The 17575-nt window shown below is 38.8% G+C and overlaps 1 protein-coding gene across 1 annotated transcript; it reads right to left on the reverse strand.

The window, feature by feature from the left end:
• Positions 1-741: 741 nt before the first annotated feature.
• Positions 742-17321, reverse strand: ATAD5 (ATPase family AAA domain containing 5). Its single transcript, XM_065852557.2, has 23 exons — positions 17137-17321; positions 14483-16248; positions 14021-14108; positions 13342-13506; positions 12822-12960; positions 12267-12351; positions 11612-11793; positions 10683-10840; positions 10221-10380; positions 9737-10024; positions 9468-9564; positions 8970-9052; positions 8712-8857; positions 8447-8597; positions 7880-8050; positions 7134-7252; positions 6437-6530; positions 6210-6274; positions 5265-5445; positions 4662-4849; positions 3548-4374; positions 2292-2456; positions 742-2113 (listed from the first exon to the last, which is right to left on the reverse strand). Exons 1-23 carry the CDS (start codon positions 17200-17202, stop codon positions 2035-2037), a joined length of 5463 nt encoding a protein of 1820 aa, XP_065708629.1. The 5' UTR covers positions 17203-17321; the 3' UTR covers positions 742-2034.
• Positions 17322-17575: the final 254 nt, after the last annotated feature.

The raw sequence follows: 17575 nt of genomic DNA on the forward strand, positions 1-17575 counted from the left end.
GTGTCCTCCCAGCCCCAGCTGTCAAGATGCATCTTGCCCCATTTCAGGGCTTTTACAAAAAGTGACAGTCTTGCTTGGAAAGGGATCCTTCCATCCTCCTACTCTGCATCACTGTCAATACAGCGTCGCCTGCAAGAACACGTCTAAGGCTTAACTGCCTCTTTCTGTATTACTCATGGGATTGTAGAATAATGTCAACTTCATTTGCCTTCTAGAAAGCAATCTTGGAATGACAGTAATAAGAAAAGTGTGAAACTTGACCAAGATTTCAACAAGAGCATGTTTGTTGGGTTTATTTGTTCTAAAATTATTGTACACCTAGTAATATCTACTGCTTAAACAGGGTGTAGTCATTGTGAAACTCTGGGTTTTTTTACTTCTGGTTTCACTGAATTGGGTAGATCGCAGACAGGGCTCTTGTCCTTTTCCAAGCACCTTCAGCCATTCTCAAGTTGCCTGAAGCTGATTTTTATGTTTTGGATGAAAAAGTGTTTTCTGCTCAGCAAGGCCCGTTAAAAAAAAACCCCAAACTTAAGCAATTATTAGAATCAGAGGGTTGACTTGAATAGGAGATAAGTTGTCTACCATTGATGTCTGTTTTATGTCTTTTAAATTACCCATGGATTTCCTAAAATAACACTTTACAGGGCCTGTTTCCAATGTGTGCAGGTGCCCACTGTAATCTAGCTAGATGAAGGTTGCCTTTATAAAGCAGTGAACAGATATACTTTCACTTTGGTGTTTAAAATTTTTAAAAATTATTTATTTTTACAAAAATGTACAGGAGTTGCTTAGGCCATTGACAGCAATACAACCGTTCCAGATTTTAACAGCCACCACTTCATTTCATCCCTATTTGATAATTCTGGGCTACTGAAAGAGTGAAACTATAAAGATTATTATCTACAAATAAAATAATTGACTGTTTTCATGACTATTTCTCATTCCTGAACATCTTTAAGACATGAAAAATATTAGATGAGAAGAAAATGTACTAGAAAATGCCCTTCCATATTATTATAGACATTGAGGTAAGTGGAGCACCAGTCCATGGCCCCAACTGGACTCAGCTTGAGGAAGAACAACAGTCCAACTGCAATATAATGGTGGAAAAGCATATGGTTGGAATATTTCCAGTTTAAAAAGCCTTAAACATAATCTTTATGGACTAAAACCATTACGTTTTAGGAGCATTTTCATACAACAAAAATATTCAGAATTGTAGCAAAGTCTCACAAATTTATTGATGTACAAAAGCAGATGCAATCACAAATAATCAGGCCGAAGTCTTGTCAAATACAAAATGAAGTATAAAAATAGAACACAATATACAAGACTAGAAGTAGTTAAATATTACCCAAACCAAAGTAACACTGGAATAATTGTTATTTACAAAATCTTGTCTAATCTCCAAGTCCCTCTTGAGCTACAGTGATGATTTCTCTACATTTTTAGGAGATTAACATGCAGACCTGACAGTTGTAAACAATGAAATGAAAACTGTGGATACAGATGTATGTACATGGAGGCACAGTGCTCTGTAAAGACCTTGTCCTTGTGAAGAGTTGGTTTTAGTTGTTTTTACTTTAGAAGCCTTATCACGTCCTCTCCGTGCCCACTCCCACCCCGGGTTATTTAACATTTAACTGCAAATTCAGAGAAAGAAAAAGCTTATTTTAATAAAACAGTCTCCTCGAAGAAAGCAACTTTGCTGTGGAAGCTGTGACAGTTGCTCGTTACAAAAGGACTTCTTGCTGTGTGATTCACAAATTACAGAGAACGAGAGCATGAAGTGGTCCCCACTGATCAGTTTGTGCATTTAGTATTATAAACGCACTTATTGGACAAGCACCAAACAACCCCACATTTCAGCTGTGGAGAGCAATATCATGACAATAGATATATACATTATTTTAAATATTTATAGAAATTTAATATACAAATGGCTCTGAATATACAATAAAATAATGTGTTTTAAAAAAATATGGTGAGAATAGCACCATTAGGCACAAAGCACTTCTGGTGTTAGCGATTTTAAGGGAAGTCCAAACACAGACCATTTATCATTTGTCTGGGTATTTCGAGATGAATCCCTTCAAGATAATGCAAGAACCTATAAAAAGAAAAGTAAAAGTAACTGTAAGAAGACAAAGTTCTTTCCAAATACAAGGCAACGCTTATTATTTAGAGAGGCCTTTCTTGTCTAGAATTATTATACAAAATATTTTATTAAGATTCTTAAATACTTTGTATATTGCAATGTAATAAGATTTAGCAAAACCAAAACTTACCTTCTTTTCGTCTTCCCTTGCTCTTTCAGCTTCTCAGACCTACAGATACTGCGAAGCGTGGGGAGGTATTCAAGTACGCTGGCCTGCTTATTGCCAAGGTTTAAAGGACTTCTGGAAAATACAGTTCTGATGACTGCCAGCCGCTTCTGTGCTTTTTTGTAAACGCTAAAGCGGAGAATGAAGCGTTATTGTTTCTTGTTCAAGAATGTACAGTCCCTACTTTGTTCCTTTAAGATCAGGTCTACTGGTTTAAAACTCTGTTAAACACCCTGACATCCAAAGCTGCGTTCCAGTGGATCAGATGCCTGTAACTTCTGATGGTGCACTGGCACAAACAGGAGGGACAGGGTCTAATCTGGGGAGGGCATCACAACCTCGTTACGTATGTGAGGTTGTGTACATCCTTCAGACAACAGAACCGAAACCATCTGCAGTCTTCAAAAATTAAAAGTGTCATACGATTGGTATTTGCCAGAATGTCAGTATCAGATCTAATGTATAATTCATTATATAATATATTTGCCCAGCTTGGTCAGATCCATTGCTCCTCTGAGTACCAACTGACAGAAATAAGAGTCTAACCTGTTTTCCTATTCAGACACTTGAACAGGTTTTATTCACCTGTTATGCCAATTCTACATATAACGACTTCTGTTAAGTGTTTCATATCCACACTTGCTAGCAGCAATGTATTCTTTGATCTTTAATATATTAAAGGTTATTCTTCATTAGCGTAAGTTGCTACAAAAAAACTGCAATAATGTTGCTCTGAATTTCATTAGGTCGTCAAACAACACCTACGCATTTAATGTAGGCTCAGTATGATGGGGACTGGATGAACAATATGCAGGTCTAGTACTGGCAGAATCCGTTTCAGTCCATCTGTGCGTCTTGGAAAAGCCATTCCTTTAGGTTTGTGTTATTCTTTTGGAGGAGTGGGGTGGTGTTTGGCAGCCCATTTTCAAAGTAAATAGACTAGGTGAAGGCTACCACTCCTGAACAATGTTACAGTCAGGCTACTCAAACAAGAAAAGTCACTTTTCGCAGAGATTGCCAAGTGGTTAATTTAAGATTATGCAAGCAAATTGAACAATGTATTCCAGCATTTTGAGACATTCTGACAACACCTGTATTGGCATGAATGTGTATAATATAACACAGATAACACATGTTAACTGAAACAGTTCTACATCCTGTGAAATGCTTTTCTTGACAAATAACTGCATTATAGTCCAGAAATATTAGCAAAGTCTTACCTTGACTCAGCTGACTGACTGAAGGATACGTCGTTTCTTGTGTTAGAAATATGCAGAGTAAGTCCCTCCAGCTGATCGCTGTCAGGTGTTTTACTCCAAGAGGATTCCAAGTTTTGTAGAATATTAACAGAACATTTGTTAAAGCTGAGTGCTTCAATAGCTGCCTTTATTTCACTACAGCTCTGAGAACTCCACCAATCAGTATTTTCTATACTGAACTCATCACAAAGACCATTTTTGATTTTGCCATTTGTCCAATTAAATCCCTCATCTGTAGAAAACTCCATTGGTTCCTTGGTGTTGGTGTTTACACAGCAATCCAAGAAAGACATGTTCTCCACAAATTCAGCCAGGGAGTTCAGACACTGAACAACTAGAGCAGACCTCTTCTCCTTTGCTGGGGTTTTAGTTTTAGTTTCTTTTTCTTCTTTATTCATCAACAATTTTGACTCCTCTTTATTCCCTTCAGCACACAATGGGGGACTATCCGATGGCAAAGTTATGAATTCAGCTGAATAGTTCAGTCCAGTATCAAATAAGTCACTATCATCCAATGTAACAAGCCTTTTTTGGCTCTTTGTCTTTTTAGACCTTTTTCCAGTGCTTCTTTTTCCAGAGCAATGACTGTCAGTAGATCCAGTTTTTGAAGAAACTACATTAGTCTTTTCAAGTATAGAGTTAGAGTGGTCAGACTGGTTTGAAAGAACTCGCACTGGTAAGGGAAGAACAAGCTCAAGATTACTATATATAAAATCCACTTTCTTCATCTGGAATTCGGTGAGAAGCTGCATTAATTTATTCAATTTCTCCACGGTTGTGGTTTTGTGCTGTAAAATAATAATAATAAACAATTTGTTAATACATTAAAATATCTTTAATAAAAATTTTATTATAGGAAATCTCATACTCCTGGCTTTGTGTTTATGAGGCGAGAAACTGTTTCACCTGCAGACTGCTCCAGTTCAGATTTGGCTTCATAATGACAGAATCCCCTGATTTCTACAACAAACATTTTCAAAGAGATTTGCTTCTTAGAAGATGCTATTCATAGTGATGATCACACTCAATTATCCGGCATGCATTCAAAGTATTAGCTAGTCAACTACAAAAATACCTTAAGAAATGTAATCAAATCTTCTGAAGGCAACAGGATATTCTTAAGGCCAAGCAATGTCTCTACACAGCCCGTATCACATTTGGGAAATTCCTGAAGATGTGCATCAGCTTGAGAAAAATCCATCTTGGAATCAGTGGTCTTTTCAGAATGAATTACATGATCCGCTTCATTTGTCTCATCTCCTCCTGCACAAAGACAACGTGCTTTACTTAAAAAGGAACAACTGCATAACCAAATTGATTTTTCCCCTCTTTGCCTCAGTTCCTTTTATAAAGGATATTATAACTGTTGGCTCTTGCTGCCGTTCTGAATGAATACAGCAACTGAAATTTGTCCTCCCCATCCCCATTTAATTCCTTTAAGTGTCACCGATCTGCCCGCTCTCCCCTTTTTGCAAGTGACCACCTGAAACAGCCTCTGCTTCCTTTCGTGCCCCACCGGTCTATCAAAAAACCCCCAACAACCCAAAATCCCGCCCAAGCATCCAGGACTCTTACAGAAAATCACTATCTATTCATACACATCTAAGAATGGTTTGATTTAACCACATTCATGTTAAGATGGAAAGGTTTTTTTTTAAATTAAATTAAATCAACCTACCACGATGTGTCAAGCGTTTGTCTTTCAAGAATCCCCCTCCACTTCTAACCCAAAATTGCAAGTAGAGAACACTTCGTCTGATATCGCAGTTATTCGTGGTTAACAGAGCAGCCAAGTCTTTCACATCTGTTCGCAGATTCTCAGCCAGACACAGCGCTTGGAGAAAGCTGGCAGCATGGACCTGAGCGAGAGTTACACACAGACCACTGGAAACAACTCTTACCACTCAGACTGCCAGAAGGCACACACAAGCAAATTATTCGATTTATGCTTGCAACACGTTTTTCTTTTTAATACAGAGGATTAGTTTATTTAAATTACGGTCACATTAAAACCTTGAGAAAAGCAGAATACCGTACCAAATTCTGCCTGTGCTCCTGAAAGCACGTGCACCTTGCTTTTCCTCACCAGCAAAGAGCATTAAAATATTCCCCTTCTCAAAAGTTAGTTCCTTATCATTCTCATTTATTTTGCTCTTCCACATAATACATAGTTGCAAATGAAACTATTTGCTATACAGAATCCTTGTGTTTACATTAAAGGAATAACCCGTAATACTCCCAGAATAGCTCCTATACTTTTTAATGAATGAACCAATACTGGCATAGTCAGCCTTCAGATGAAAACTATTAGATATGTCACCTATTAAATTATTTACTACAGCCTAAAAACTTGATCATGTGATGAATCGATGTTTTTATTGTAATTCTCTGAAATACCACATGGTCAAGAAAAATAAATCTTCCATGCTAGTAATAAAAATTCTACATGTAAAGATAAACACATCCTACACATCTTTGCATAGCGCCCCCCAAATAGTCTTCTGATAAAAGAGATATATTGCATCAGATAAATATAAACCTACACCAACATTTACATTTCAAACTTCAATTAGCTGACAATTACTTGCTTAGGGTGTATCTGAATTTCCAAACACAGACTTACCAAAGAAGGGGTTTTAAAGTTGATCTCTTCAAAATAGCCATCAAACATTAAGCTGAATGTTGGATCTACATAAAGAGATATCGGTGAACGCTCATGACATCATGTTCAAACCTAATTATTTTCTTTACCCATTAGAGCAGCCTGTATCTTTATTCAAATACTGAAATACTCATCAGAAGAGGCTCTTCTGCCTGTGAAGCCCAATTCCCGTAACAAGCGCCACTCACCATTGGTAGTGAGAACTACAGGTCTCTTTGCGGTTGCCATGAACGTCTTTATTGCACTTAGGAATCCTGCATCTTCATCAAATATTATATCTACCTATAGAAAACAAATGAAGTGCAAAATATCAATAGTTTTCACCATAGGCTTTTGAAGTTTGTTGTTCATTTGTTTGGTTTTCTTAATAGAATTGCACCAGCGACCTGCAGGATTGCACCATAGTTGGCAACACAGCTATACCTCCTTTATTGACTTAAAATTACATTCCTGGCTGCAATTTCGTATACTTAGCTTAAGACTTCAAAGACATTTTTGAGCAAGAGGTTAAAGAAGAATTTAACATGGATTTAGATATTGTAATTACTGGAGTGTTAATGGTGGTTTTTAAAGTGCCTCAGTGCACGTAAGTTGTGTAAAATTAGAAACCATAATCAAAGAAATTTGCAGAATCCTACAAACTGTTCCAACCACGAACAACTGCTGATAAATGCTAGTTTCTTTATCCTTTAAAAGAATGACCCATGGTTAAAAAAGTACTAATGAGGATGAAATCATTAAACGTTGAATTAATTTTTAAGCAGCTGATAATCCTCACACTTGAATCTACCTAGAGGGCTCAAGGAGGAAGGGAAAAACATTCTATTCTTTAAACACAATGAAAGGATATGTTGTTCACATTGATATATTTCATGTGAATTTTACCTCTTCAAAAAGAATGAGAGAAGTTGCACTTTTTCTGTTGTGTTCTCCTCCTTCTACTTCTTTGTTTATTGACTTGATTTGAGCATCTTTCTTTTCTTCACGTGAATCCTGAGTATTCCCTGCAGAGGGGTAAAGAAAAGAGCAGGAAGTAAAGGAGGACTGAAACCATTTGATGTGCATTCTAGACAGCCGTTTCAAAGACACCCAACGTATAAACTGCTTAAGAAAATCAACACTGACACAAAAACTTAGAAATCTGACCTACATGCTTTTCTGATGTCTTGTTTTAAAAAAGAATGCAAGAAATTTGCTGGAAATCCAACAGCGTTTGGTGAAGGGCTGACAATTTGTAAAATTAATCCTGCACCTAACCTGCTTGTGACCTGTGGTGTCTCGGGGACACGGAGTCGATGCAAGTCCTTTAAGACAACACAATTACGCCTTCAGTACTTTGCTTTTGCATTCCTCTGTACTGTCTTGTGCAAAAATACTACTTGCCCAAATATATTGTTTCCTTTCTAAAAACCTGTCTTTGAGGCTTCCTGGTCCCATGAAACATTCGGAAATTTACCTTCCTATGTGAAGAGACTCCAAGATCTCAGTGTGCCTTTCTATGTATTAAAATCCCCAGTTTGTAATCAAACATTTATTGGCTTTACAAGACCTCTTAATTGTGTAGCAGTAATTTTGATATACATACAGTGCCTAGCACAATGAGCATTTACTTGTTAAATAGTGATACCTACCTTTATTTTTCTCTTGAGATGTTACTGTTCCATCATTATCTTTATGTTTGGAAGAAATTTTGAAATAGTTTGCCAGTGTTTTAGGGGGAAGGCTTCGTTTTAATCCTCCTCCTTTCGGTGATAATGGAGGTTTTCTTGGTGAAATAACTTTCTTGGGAGAATACATTTTTTCTGCAAGATATGTTCTATGTTAAGCTGGACATGTAATCTCAAACTGACATTTCTCAGGCAAAATTAGAGCAAATCACAGTTTTGTATCTAGTACAGGATAGGCTTATTGTGCTGATTGCTGCTTATTTGACTTTTCTCCTGTTACAGGGAATGCTTTCTATTAAACTGCCATAGCACTTACTCCACCTCATTACCCGATCGTCCAGACCGTACTCCTTCAGTTCAGCTGTAACTGCCTCAGTTTAGCTTTTTGACATATTTGCCTTAAGCAACTGAGCATTTCTTACTATACAAAATTTGCTCTCTTTTTAAACAAGTGATGCCTAAAAAAACCACCCAAATAAACCCCAAAATACCAACAACAAAAAACCCCACAGATACAACCATGAAACTTACTTGGTGACTTGGCACTGCTACAGCTGTTAAAAAAGCAAGGCTTGTGTGCATTAACGCCTTTTTTGTCCACCTGATGAGACTGAGTAGCTTCTTTTAGTTGGGACAGTATCTGTCTACCGCTACGCTGGCAAGAGGCATTGACTTCAAATATCTGCAATGGCATTTAATTTATATTAAAAATAAATTCTAGACATCTTGTATTATGATGCTTTCAATTCACTAGGTACAAATAAGAAAAATGGCACGAAGAAAGGACTCCGCAAACCTTGAAACCGAGCTCCTGAGCACAAGCATAGACCGCAGCAGTCTTCCCCACTCCCGGCGGGCCGGTGATCAGAACTGTATTGCACAGGCTGCTCTCTTCCTCAACATCGGACTGATTATCTTTAAAGTCAAGGCTGTCCGAAGAATCTGTAGAATTATTTAAAATAAAAGATTGCTCAAATTATTATCAATTCATGTCATTTTTATGCCAGCTCTAACGAAGAGAAGCTACATGTGTTATTTAAAATCCTATCCGCACCTTGATGCCCTTTGTCCTCCTTTTCCCCTTTCTGATTTCGTGTTTCTTCCCAATCAGCTCTTTTTTTCCATTCTTTTAACCAACTATAAAAGGAAGGAAGTGAACATAAAATAAAAATTACTGCTGAATAAAATGAACCAAATTCAGAACATAAATTTGGGGACATCAGCCACTTGTTATCCCTCCCAGAAACTCATAGTCTGTGCAGATTTAAACAAATTGGCTCAGCTAATGTAGCATTTCATGTGTGTTTTGGTTTGTACTATACCATACAAGCCACTGAGGTGTTACTGTAAAAGAAACGATGACCAAAAGACCTTTCACACCAACCAAAAATTTGTTTCTGCAACTTTTTGGAAGTAAACCAAGCCCAAGGCCACACACATACACCCTGTGTTATTCAAGCTTAGTGTAAAGTAACCGACTTCACTTCTTTGAGCGTAAGCAATAGGAGGCTTTGAGTTATTTTACAAATGGATCCAAGCTCCCACTTCTGACCTGCGTAGCTTTTCAATTTCTTTCTTGTTCCCTACAAGTTCACTGGAATCTTGAGGCTGATATTTTTCTGTCCAGAGCACGTCTTCCTTTTCAACACCTACAGAAAAAATACCTGGTTTTAGTTAGTTCTCCATGCAAAAGAGTTGATCCAATCCAGTAGAACATGAAGACCAGATATGATTTTTGCATCACAGTGGAAAGCTGACACACATCATATATGAATTCCCTCCATGCAAAGAGAATTAAAATCAGACAGGAAATGTAGTTACCTGAAGGTGCATTTGGCTCCGATGAATCTTCAGTGTCTTCTGTCATAACATTGGGTTTCTGGGCCTTGTTTTTTCCTAAACGTGTTGCTTGTCCTGTCTCTACTTGTTTTTCTCCAGATAAGGGAGAAATAAGGCTCCTGGAAACTCTGGATTTTATTTCACTCTCCGCACCTTCAATTTGTTTTCTTCTTTTTGATTTGTGGTCTTCTGTTTCTTTCCTTTTTCTCTTAGTGTTCTTCCAGTTGTCAGAATGTTTCTGATTTACCTCTGAACTTGCAGTGCCATCTTCTATGAAAAAAAAAAGAATTACACCCTTTTAGAATTTCAAGCTATGTCCATTACAACCATATTTTAAGAATTTGTTTAAAATGACCTAAAATGTGAGGGACAATTTATTTCCAACAACACTGAAACATTTCTGGAAATTCCAGGTTGCCTTTTTACGCCAGAGAGTGCGAGTGTAAGCTTATTGTAGGTTACTAACCTTGTACACTGTTACTGTTTTCAAAACCCGAGCCTTCTGTTTGCTTTTTCAGAAACTTGTCGAAGTATTTTCTCACCGGAAATTGAGAATTAGAAGACATAATCTCATCCAGTAAATCTTCCCTGAATGTATCAGGAAAAACTGGTCGGTGGCCAGAAAGCTGTAACAAACACATTTAAAAAATTATTACTAGAAAATATTACACGGAAAAACAATTACAGTTTTGAATAATTTAAATCAGTTGCTGTCTCATTAAACTCAGAGATTAACAAAAAGTCTTGAGTATAGTCTAACATTATGACACAGAATGGGTAAATCACACACGAGAAAAGAAACAAACATGGGACTGACACAGATTCAAACAAGATTTTTTAAAAACAACAGAAGTCCTAATGAGTAACAAACCAATTTTAATTTCCTTTTCATTTTTCTCATAACACAACCCCATATGAAAGCACTAACCGCAGGTGCAGAACAGTTTCCAGTTAGTTTTGAATTCACAGTGGAGAATTCACCAAGTGAGAGGGTGATTTTTGTGACATTAGTGACTTCAGTGTTCAGTTTCCTCAGCTTAGTTAATAGAGGACACGATGGTGATTTCAGTTTCCACATGGGATAACCTACAAAAGAACCCCCACCAAAAACAAAGAGGAAACTTTTGTTAACAAGCAGAGATAAAGTCACAGACAAAACCATCCCAATGCTCTTTTAACTACAGCTTTTTCATGTCAAAGCCAAGCTTATTTAACTCACACTGCATCAACTGTTTATTAATTCCACCTCCCACAGGCAGAAGATATTTGCACATTTTTGCATACAACATTTCTGCAGTAAGTTGCCCTGGGCTCTGCTTGCTCTAAATAACAACCTGTGCCCTCACCAGGACAGATGCTTACCAAGGATTTCGTTTGTTTATTGGTTGATTTGCAAATATAAACTCTATTAAGTGCTATTCTACACCTTCTACCTTTCATGAGGACACTGTAGTTTGCTCCCTCACTTAGTGGAAAGAAACGGGCTGTTCTTTTCTCTTCTGAGAAACGTTTTGTCTTTGTCAGAAGGAATCGGTTTCTGCCTGGATCGGTCCAACATGATCTTTATTCTCCAAACTGGAAATTGAAAGACTATCTTTTCTGACTAAATGTTAAGAATTTTGCATCCCTACCCATAAATATATACATTACCTTAGCATCAATTTAATTTGTAACTTGTATATTCAAAACCATCTCACTGGAACCTTGTTGGTTTTGTTTTCTTAGTGCACCACTAAATAAGAGGGAACTATCAATTACTCCAGTCGTAAGAGTAAATTCTGCTGTTCAAGTTTCTCTTCTGCACAGATTTACTAGAAATTATCACATACAGTTACACAACGGCTGAACAAAACTTACAGTCGTCCTTCTGCTGCACGTGGACAACAGTCCTAAAGCAGGAACTTGCAAGAGAATAGGCTTCCATCGCTGCCGCTTTCTTTGCAATCTGCTTCTTCAGCAGCTCTGGCAACCCGCTCATCAGGAACTCACGTTTTGCTCTGAACTGATCATCATCTTGAGAATTTTCAGATGCATCTTGGCTTTAATGAAAATAGAAATTAAAAAAAAAATAGAATGATCAGAACTACCAGCTATGTGAGACTTACAACAGAATTTAACCACATTCACTTCTGCACGAGTTAGAAATAGTGCGGGAGAACTGATAAATTAATTTAAGTGTAATAAGTTTACATTTCTTTAAAATGCTGTGTTAGAGATTTTAATTAGAAATAATCCTCCTAGGTTTTGTATTGTTATATGCAATGTAGGCTCTCTTTTCAATCAGTCATCAGCTATATTTTCAGCCATCTAAAATGGCTCAACAATGGCTGAGGAAACAACTCTCCAAAAAAACCCCGGAATTTTGCAAGCGGATTCACACGTGGATCAATATAAAAAAATTAACATCTATATCACATTCCAATAAGCGTATTTAAATTTGTGAAATAAGAGAATGTTAAAAAGCCTTGAAAAATATTTTGACTCTTAAGCGAGTGCAATCTCACAAACTGACCTGCCCTCATCAAAGATCACGATGGGTTCGCCTGCAGAGACTTGAGCTCTTCGGCCCTGGAAGGAAGGTGGATATCCCGGTTTTCCTTTAAAAAGGAAAAAAAACATTTTTAGATTTGCGCTGCTATAAGATTCTAACCTTGCTTCTCTTTTCACTATCTGTATGTTCCATTTAATAACACCAGGGAATCTCCTTTAAGGGAAAGCTGAGTATTTAACAAAATTCATTGTAATTTTATTTCTAGTTCTTTCATCACTTCAGACATTATTTTCTGTAAGATAAAAAGAACCCTTAAAGTAGACGGCAACAAAACATGGCTACTATTGGCAGTTTTTAAAACACGGTTCTCCCAAAATGAAGAAAAATCAAAGCAACACATGTAAAGAAATAACTTCTGCACTATTAACTCATCACGTCAAAATAAAATGCATATATTGGAATTTTATATTGAAAAAAATCAGAAGATTAATGTACTGTAAAGGCAGCTTTATAAAATAAGATTACATAGACAACAATGCTAATAAAAATTAAACACACTTAGTAAGACCCAATTACCATTTGAGTTCTTTGCAGCATTCAACTTTCTAGACTTTTTCCCCAAAACATCATTCAAGCTCCGAAGACTCTTTTGTTTCACGCTGTGCACTGCAGTGCTGGTATCACTGAGGCTTGAATCTAAAATGATTACCGATTCCTAGAAGGAAAGCAAATAGAGAAAGGAAACAACTTTTCTTCCTTTGTTAACAATACAATTTAATGATCAGTACTGAGAAAAGTGAAGAAACTGCTAAAGAGTTGAGAAGTTATCAAACATAACTTGAATATTATGCTACGCTTTAACTACTGCTTCAACAGAAAAAGTATATAGAATAAGATCTCCAGTATATAAAGGAGGAACTTTCCAGTCTATGCCTGCTGGTTACTTTACTATGTGACATTTACCAGACCATTGCATAGATATCCACCTTATTTGATTCCATAAAATAAATATTTGCAAGATAAGAAACATTTTTGTTGCTTAAATGAATCAAAGACTACAAAATGTTTCTTTTCCTTACAAAGTATACAGGTTTACCTCATCTTCTAGTAGCTTTTTCTTCTCAGCAAGCGCTTGCTGTCGAGAGGAGCGCCGGATGGGAGCCGGGACCTCTTCGTTAACCTTTGATCGGTTGTGCCGTATGGCCTTTGCTTTTTCTACCAACTGTTTTGCTTTGGATATATTTTTAGAAGTAGAGCTTATCTGTTAGCAAGGTACAAAAGAATCAAAATACCTGGAAATTAATATCCGTATATTGGGTATTTCACATATTAATATGATTTTCCACATTCATAAAAGCATATGATTTTTAGGAAATTGTATTTGTATCAAAAAGAAAGTGAAAAGACGGAAAGGAGGAGCAAATCAAGATCACATCAACACTTTTCAAACGTATTTGTGAGCCCTACAAGGGCTCACAGTTTGCCCACAGGACAGTTTAAGCTGCTCTGCTGTGCCCAAACACTACGTCCCATCCTGAGAATCTGCAGAACAAGTACATTTATACAAATAAAACAATACTTTGAAATCTAAGGTTCAATAACTGTACAAGAAACCATCTCAAATTCTATCACAGATCACAGCAATAACCTCTTCCCGTCAGGCACCCGAGAACTGCCCTATTGTATTAGACTATTACACAATACTGAATATTAACACAATTATATGCATATAATAAATAACAAAATACTGAAATAGAAACTGTTACATAAATTACCTTTATATTTTTGGAGTGAAACTCTTCATTTTTCATTGCTTCAGCTTTACTTGATTTTGTAGTTGCACTGATACGTGTAAACCTCATTCTAATTTGAGAAAAAATAAGAAATGATTACTTTTTAATAAAGGAAAATGTTACTATCTCATTTTCAAGCGTTTAAACAGAAGCTGCTCCTCAATTGGTGGGTTTTCATTTCTTTCATTCTTTGTAGTTTTTTTCTTAATGTCTTCAGTGCAAGCACATTTACAGAGTCACCTTTGCTTCTTCTGTATGATTATCCAACACAATCAGTATTCATGCAGCTCTGGTATGCATTCCAATCAACTTAGGATTATGTCTTACTCTTAAAATACTTGCAGGAAAACAAAGTGCAAAAAGATAGAATATACCTTATAAAATAAGGTAATAATATAATAATAAGCATTTTATAAGGTATATTATTCATTAAATTATGTTTACCTTATTGGGCTGTTTCCATCACAAGGCACGGTAATCACCTCGGCTTTATACATGTTAACTTTCTTCAGGGATCGCTTGCTCGCTTTTGGTGTGGAAGTCTGTAAGGGCCGGCCACTTAATTCATTATTTCTAATCCTGCTTTTTTTAGGCGTAACACTTTTTGGTGTTTTGATGTTCTTCTGCCTTAAACTCCTCCTTAACTCATTCACTTTTGGACTTGATGAAATTCTCACATCTACGGTGGTGTCCTTGGTAAGAATGCTAGATCCTGCATCCTCATCTTCATTGTAACTGCTGGTATTCGAGACATTGGTTTCCTTAGTCTCTGAAGCCTTCCTTCTGTTTCCTTTTTTCTGAAACTTTTTAGGTCTTTTAGTTCTAGCACTAGAATGTGTGCATTTGTCCACAGAATCTCCTGGTTCTCCACTTTCTAATTGTTTATTCGAAGCAACGTCATCTTCGGGTCCTCCTTTTTCTTTTGAAGGCTTTCCAATGGTTTGCTTTTGTTTTGCAGGTGCCTTTTTCACTCCACTTTTTGCCACGTCTGCTGTTGGTTGTCTAAACGCCTTCATGAACTGATGCCTTTCTTCCAGAGTACATTTTGGCTTCAAATAATCTGACCCTCCAGTCTCCAGCACTGCTAATTCCAGTTCTTCTTCCTCAATAACTACATTAGATTTTCTTTTCTGAGTAACCTGCTCCATTTGTTCGCTGTCCAAGGGGGGTGGGCTGCTTTCTTTTTCCCTTACGCTTCTTCTCTGCTTCAAAAAAATGGAAGCTATTTTCCTAGAGCCTTTTTGCTCCTTATGTAATGCAGCTAATTTTGGAGGAATGGAATGAACCTGTGCCAGGACAGTTACTGTTCTGAGTGGCGGCTGCTGAGACTCCTCACCCTTTTCCAGGTCACCAACACTGTCACTTTTGTCTGTTTCGTTTGCTGTGGCAGAATTGTCCACTGCTGGCTTTGTGTCTTCTTCAACACCAGCTCCGTCATTTTCTCCTTGACTCTTCAGGAAGTCCTCAAATGACACCGTTATTATACTATTATTTACCTGCGATGTCTTGTCATCTGGATGAACTTCAAAACTGGAGTCGCTAATAGCAGCATCACACTCTACTATTGCAGGAGACACCATCTTTTTCTTGTCTTCAGCTTCCTTTTCCCACTTTTCATTCAGCTGGTTTTCAGATGAAAAACTTTCCGACAAATCCATATTTACTTTGTGCTTCCTTTTCCTTGATTTTCTTGTCCTATTTTTTGTTCCGTTTACTTTCAAACCAACTTTATTTGCATTTTTTCTGTAGATGACATCATTTGAGAAGTTCTCTCTTTGCACATTATCTTCTGCTAATTCTCTTGTACATTTTTCATCAACTAAAGTACAAGGAGCAGTAAAATCATTACTATCTTGTTTCAGCCCTGTTGTTTCCCTGTTGTCATCGCTAATAATTTGTACTTGATGTTCATTCTCAGATTCTTTTCTCTCTCTTAGCTTATTATTTAAATTAACTCTTCTCCTCTTCCGCTTTAAAGGTGGTTTAAAAGGTGACTTACAGTCTTTGCCATCAGCATCCAACAGTGTTTTATCTTCTCCAGCTACCGCTGGTAACGTAGCTTTCTCAGCTACAGACGTCTTTTTAAAATAATCCAATATATTGTTGGGTTTTGGTGGTGACAACACTTTATCCACTGGTTTTGCTAGCGGTGAAAAATATCTTGTGATTGTTTTTACAGAAGCATCTTCCTCTCGCCGTTTCTTGCATGGCTATAAAAAAGATCAACATTGATCTTAGTTTTTCAAGCTTAAGATGCCTCAGTACAGTAACAAAGCAGTGCAGTATCTGCAGTATGCATTAGTGACACTGGTACTCTTTCAGATGGTAAAACCCCCTTGTCAATGTGCTAAGCCTGTGTGCACATCGACTTTCATCTCCACCTTTGCAAAAACCATTTAAGCTCAAAATAAAGACTGTGCTATCTCAAAAACATTAAAATCCCGTGTAGATCCAAGACTCCCCAAACCAAAAGCGATCACAAGGTCTTGAGAACAGCTCTGCAGGGACTTGGTAACAGCAGAGTTCTGAACATCTGGGTCAGTTCTCATGTTCTCTGAGTTACTTGGTATGTTTGCCAGAGCATTTGTAGGACACTCAACAGAGAGTTCCCATCTTACTTAAAGATGCACGATCCTACTGTAAACATCTGGTGTATCTTAAGAAGAAACCGCACCTTTTGAAACACTTAAAGAAGTCATATATCATAATTCAAACCACGGAGGAGAATTAATGTGTAAAACTCCGAGATGACTCACAAGGGCTTCTATAACTCTCCTAGTTCATTAAAACCCGAACTCTTGTGAAATCGCAACACCCGGAGCTGAGGACGCTTCTCCTCAAGGCCAACGGGGACTCGCGGAGGAGCCCCCGGGCGTTTCGTGACAGCTCGGCCGGGCTGCGCGGCGCTGCCGACCGCGGGCTGGGCACCGGGTAATGCACCGGGCTGGGCACCAGGCTGGGCGGCCGCCCCGCAGCGTCAGGCGACGTTTGCCGCTTCCCCCGCCACACCCGGCGCGAAGGACAAAGCGGCGCCACCGCGTCCCCCGCCGCCCCCTCCCCGCGCGGCGCCCCGTCCCGTCCCGCCGCCGCCTGCCCACCTGAGCGTCGCCGTCCTTCCCGGGGAGGGAAGCGGCCGCCGCGGCCAGGGCGAGCCTGCCCACCATGCCCCGGGCGCTGGCGGAGCGGGGCGCTCAGCCGCGGCGGGTGGGCGCTGAGGCCATGGAGCGGCACGGCCCGGCCGCCTGTCAGGCGCGAGAGCCAGGCGGGCAGAAAGGCGCGCGCGGGACGGGATTCGGAACCTCCGCGCGGAAGGGGGCGGCGCCGCGGCGCCCCACGTGACGCACCCGCTCGGCCAACGGCCGCCCGCTCTCCGCCGTCACGTGACGCGGGCCCGCAGCCGGTCACCCCGCCCCTTCCCCGCTGCCGGGCGGGATTTCGCGCCGCGGTGCGGAGAGGGGCGGGGCACGGGACGCGAGAGGGACCAAACTTGGCGGGCTCGGCGGAGCTTCGCGGTTGCGCTGGGGCGACCCGAGGGGG

Source organism: Patagioenas fasciata, chromosome 18, assembly GCF_037038585.1.
Source record: "Patagioenas fasciata isolate bPatFas1 chromosome 18, bPatFas1.hap1, whole genome shotgun sequence".
Taxonomy (NCBI): Eukaryota; Metazoa; Chordata; class Aves; order Columbiformes; family Columbidae; genus Patagioenas; species Patagioenas fasciata.

Bases quoted from the DNA above. Each gene is read 5' to 3' on its own strand.
- ATAD5 (XM_065852557.2), bottom strand. From the start codon at position 17,202: ATGGTGGGCAGGCTCGCCCTGGCCGCGGCGGCCGCTTCCCTCCCCGGG. The intron at 12,352-12,821 runs GTAATTGGGTCT...TCCTTTTTAAAG, and splicing joins TGCTGCAAAGAACTCAAATG to GAAAACCGGGATATCCACCT. The intron at 10,841-11,611 runs GTAAGTTTTGTT...GTTCTTTTGTAG, and splicing joins CGTGCAGCAGAAGGACGACT to GTTATCCCATGTGGAAACTG.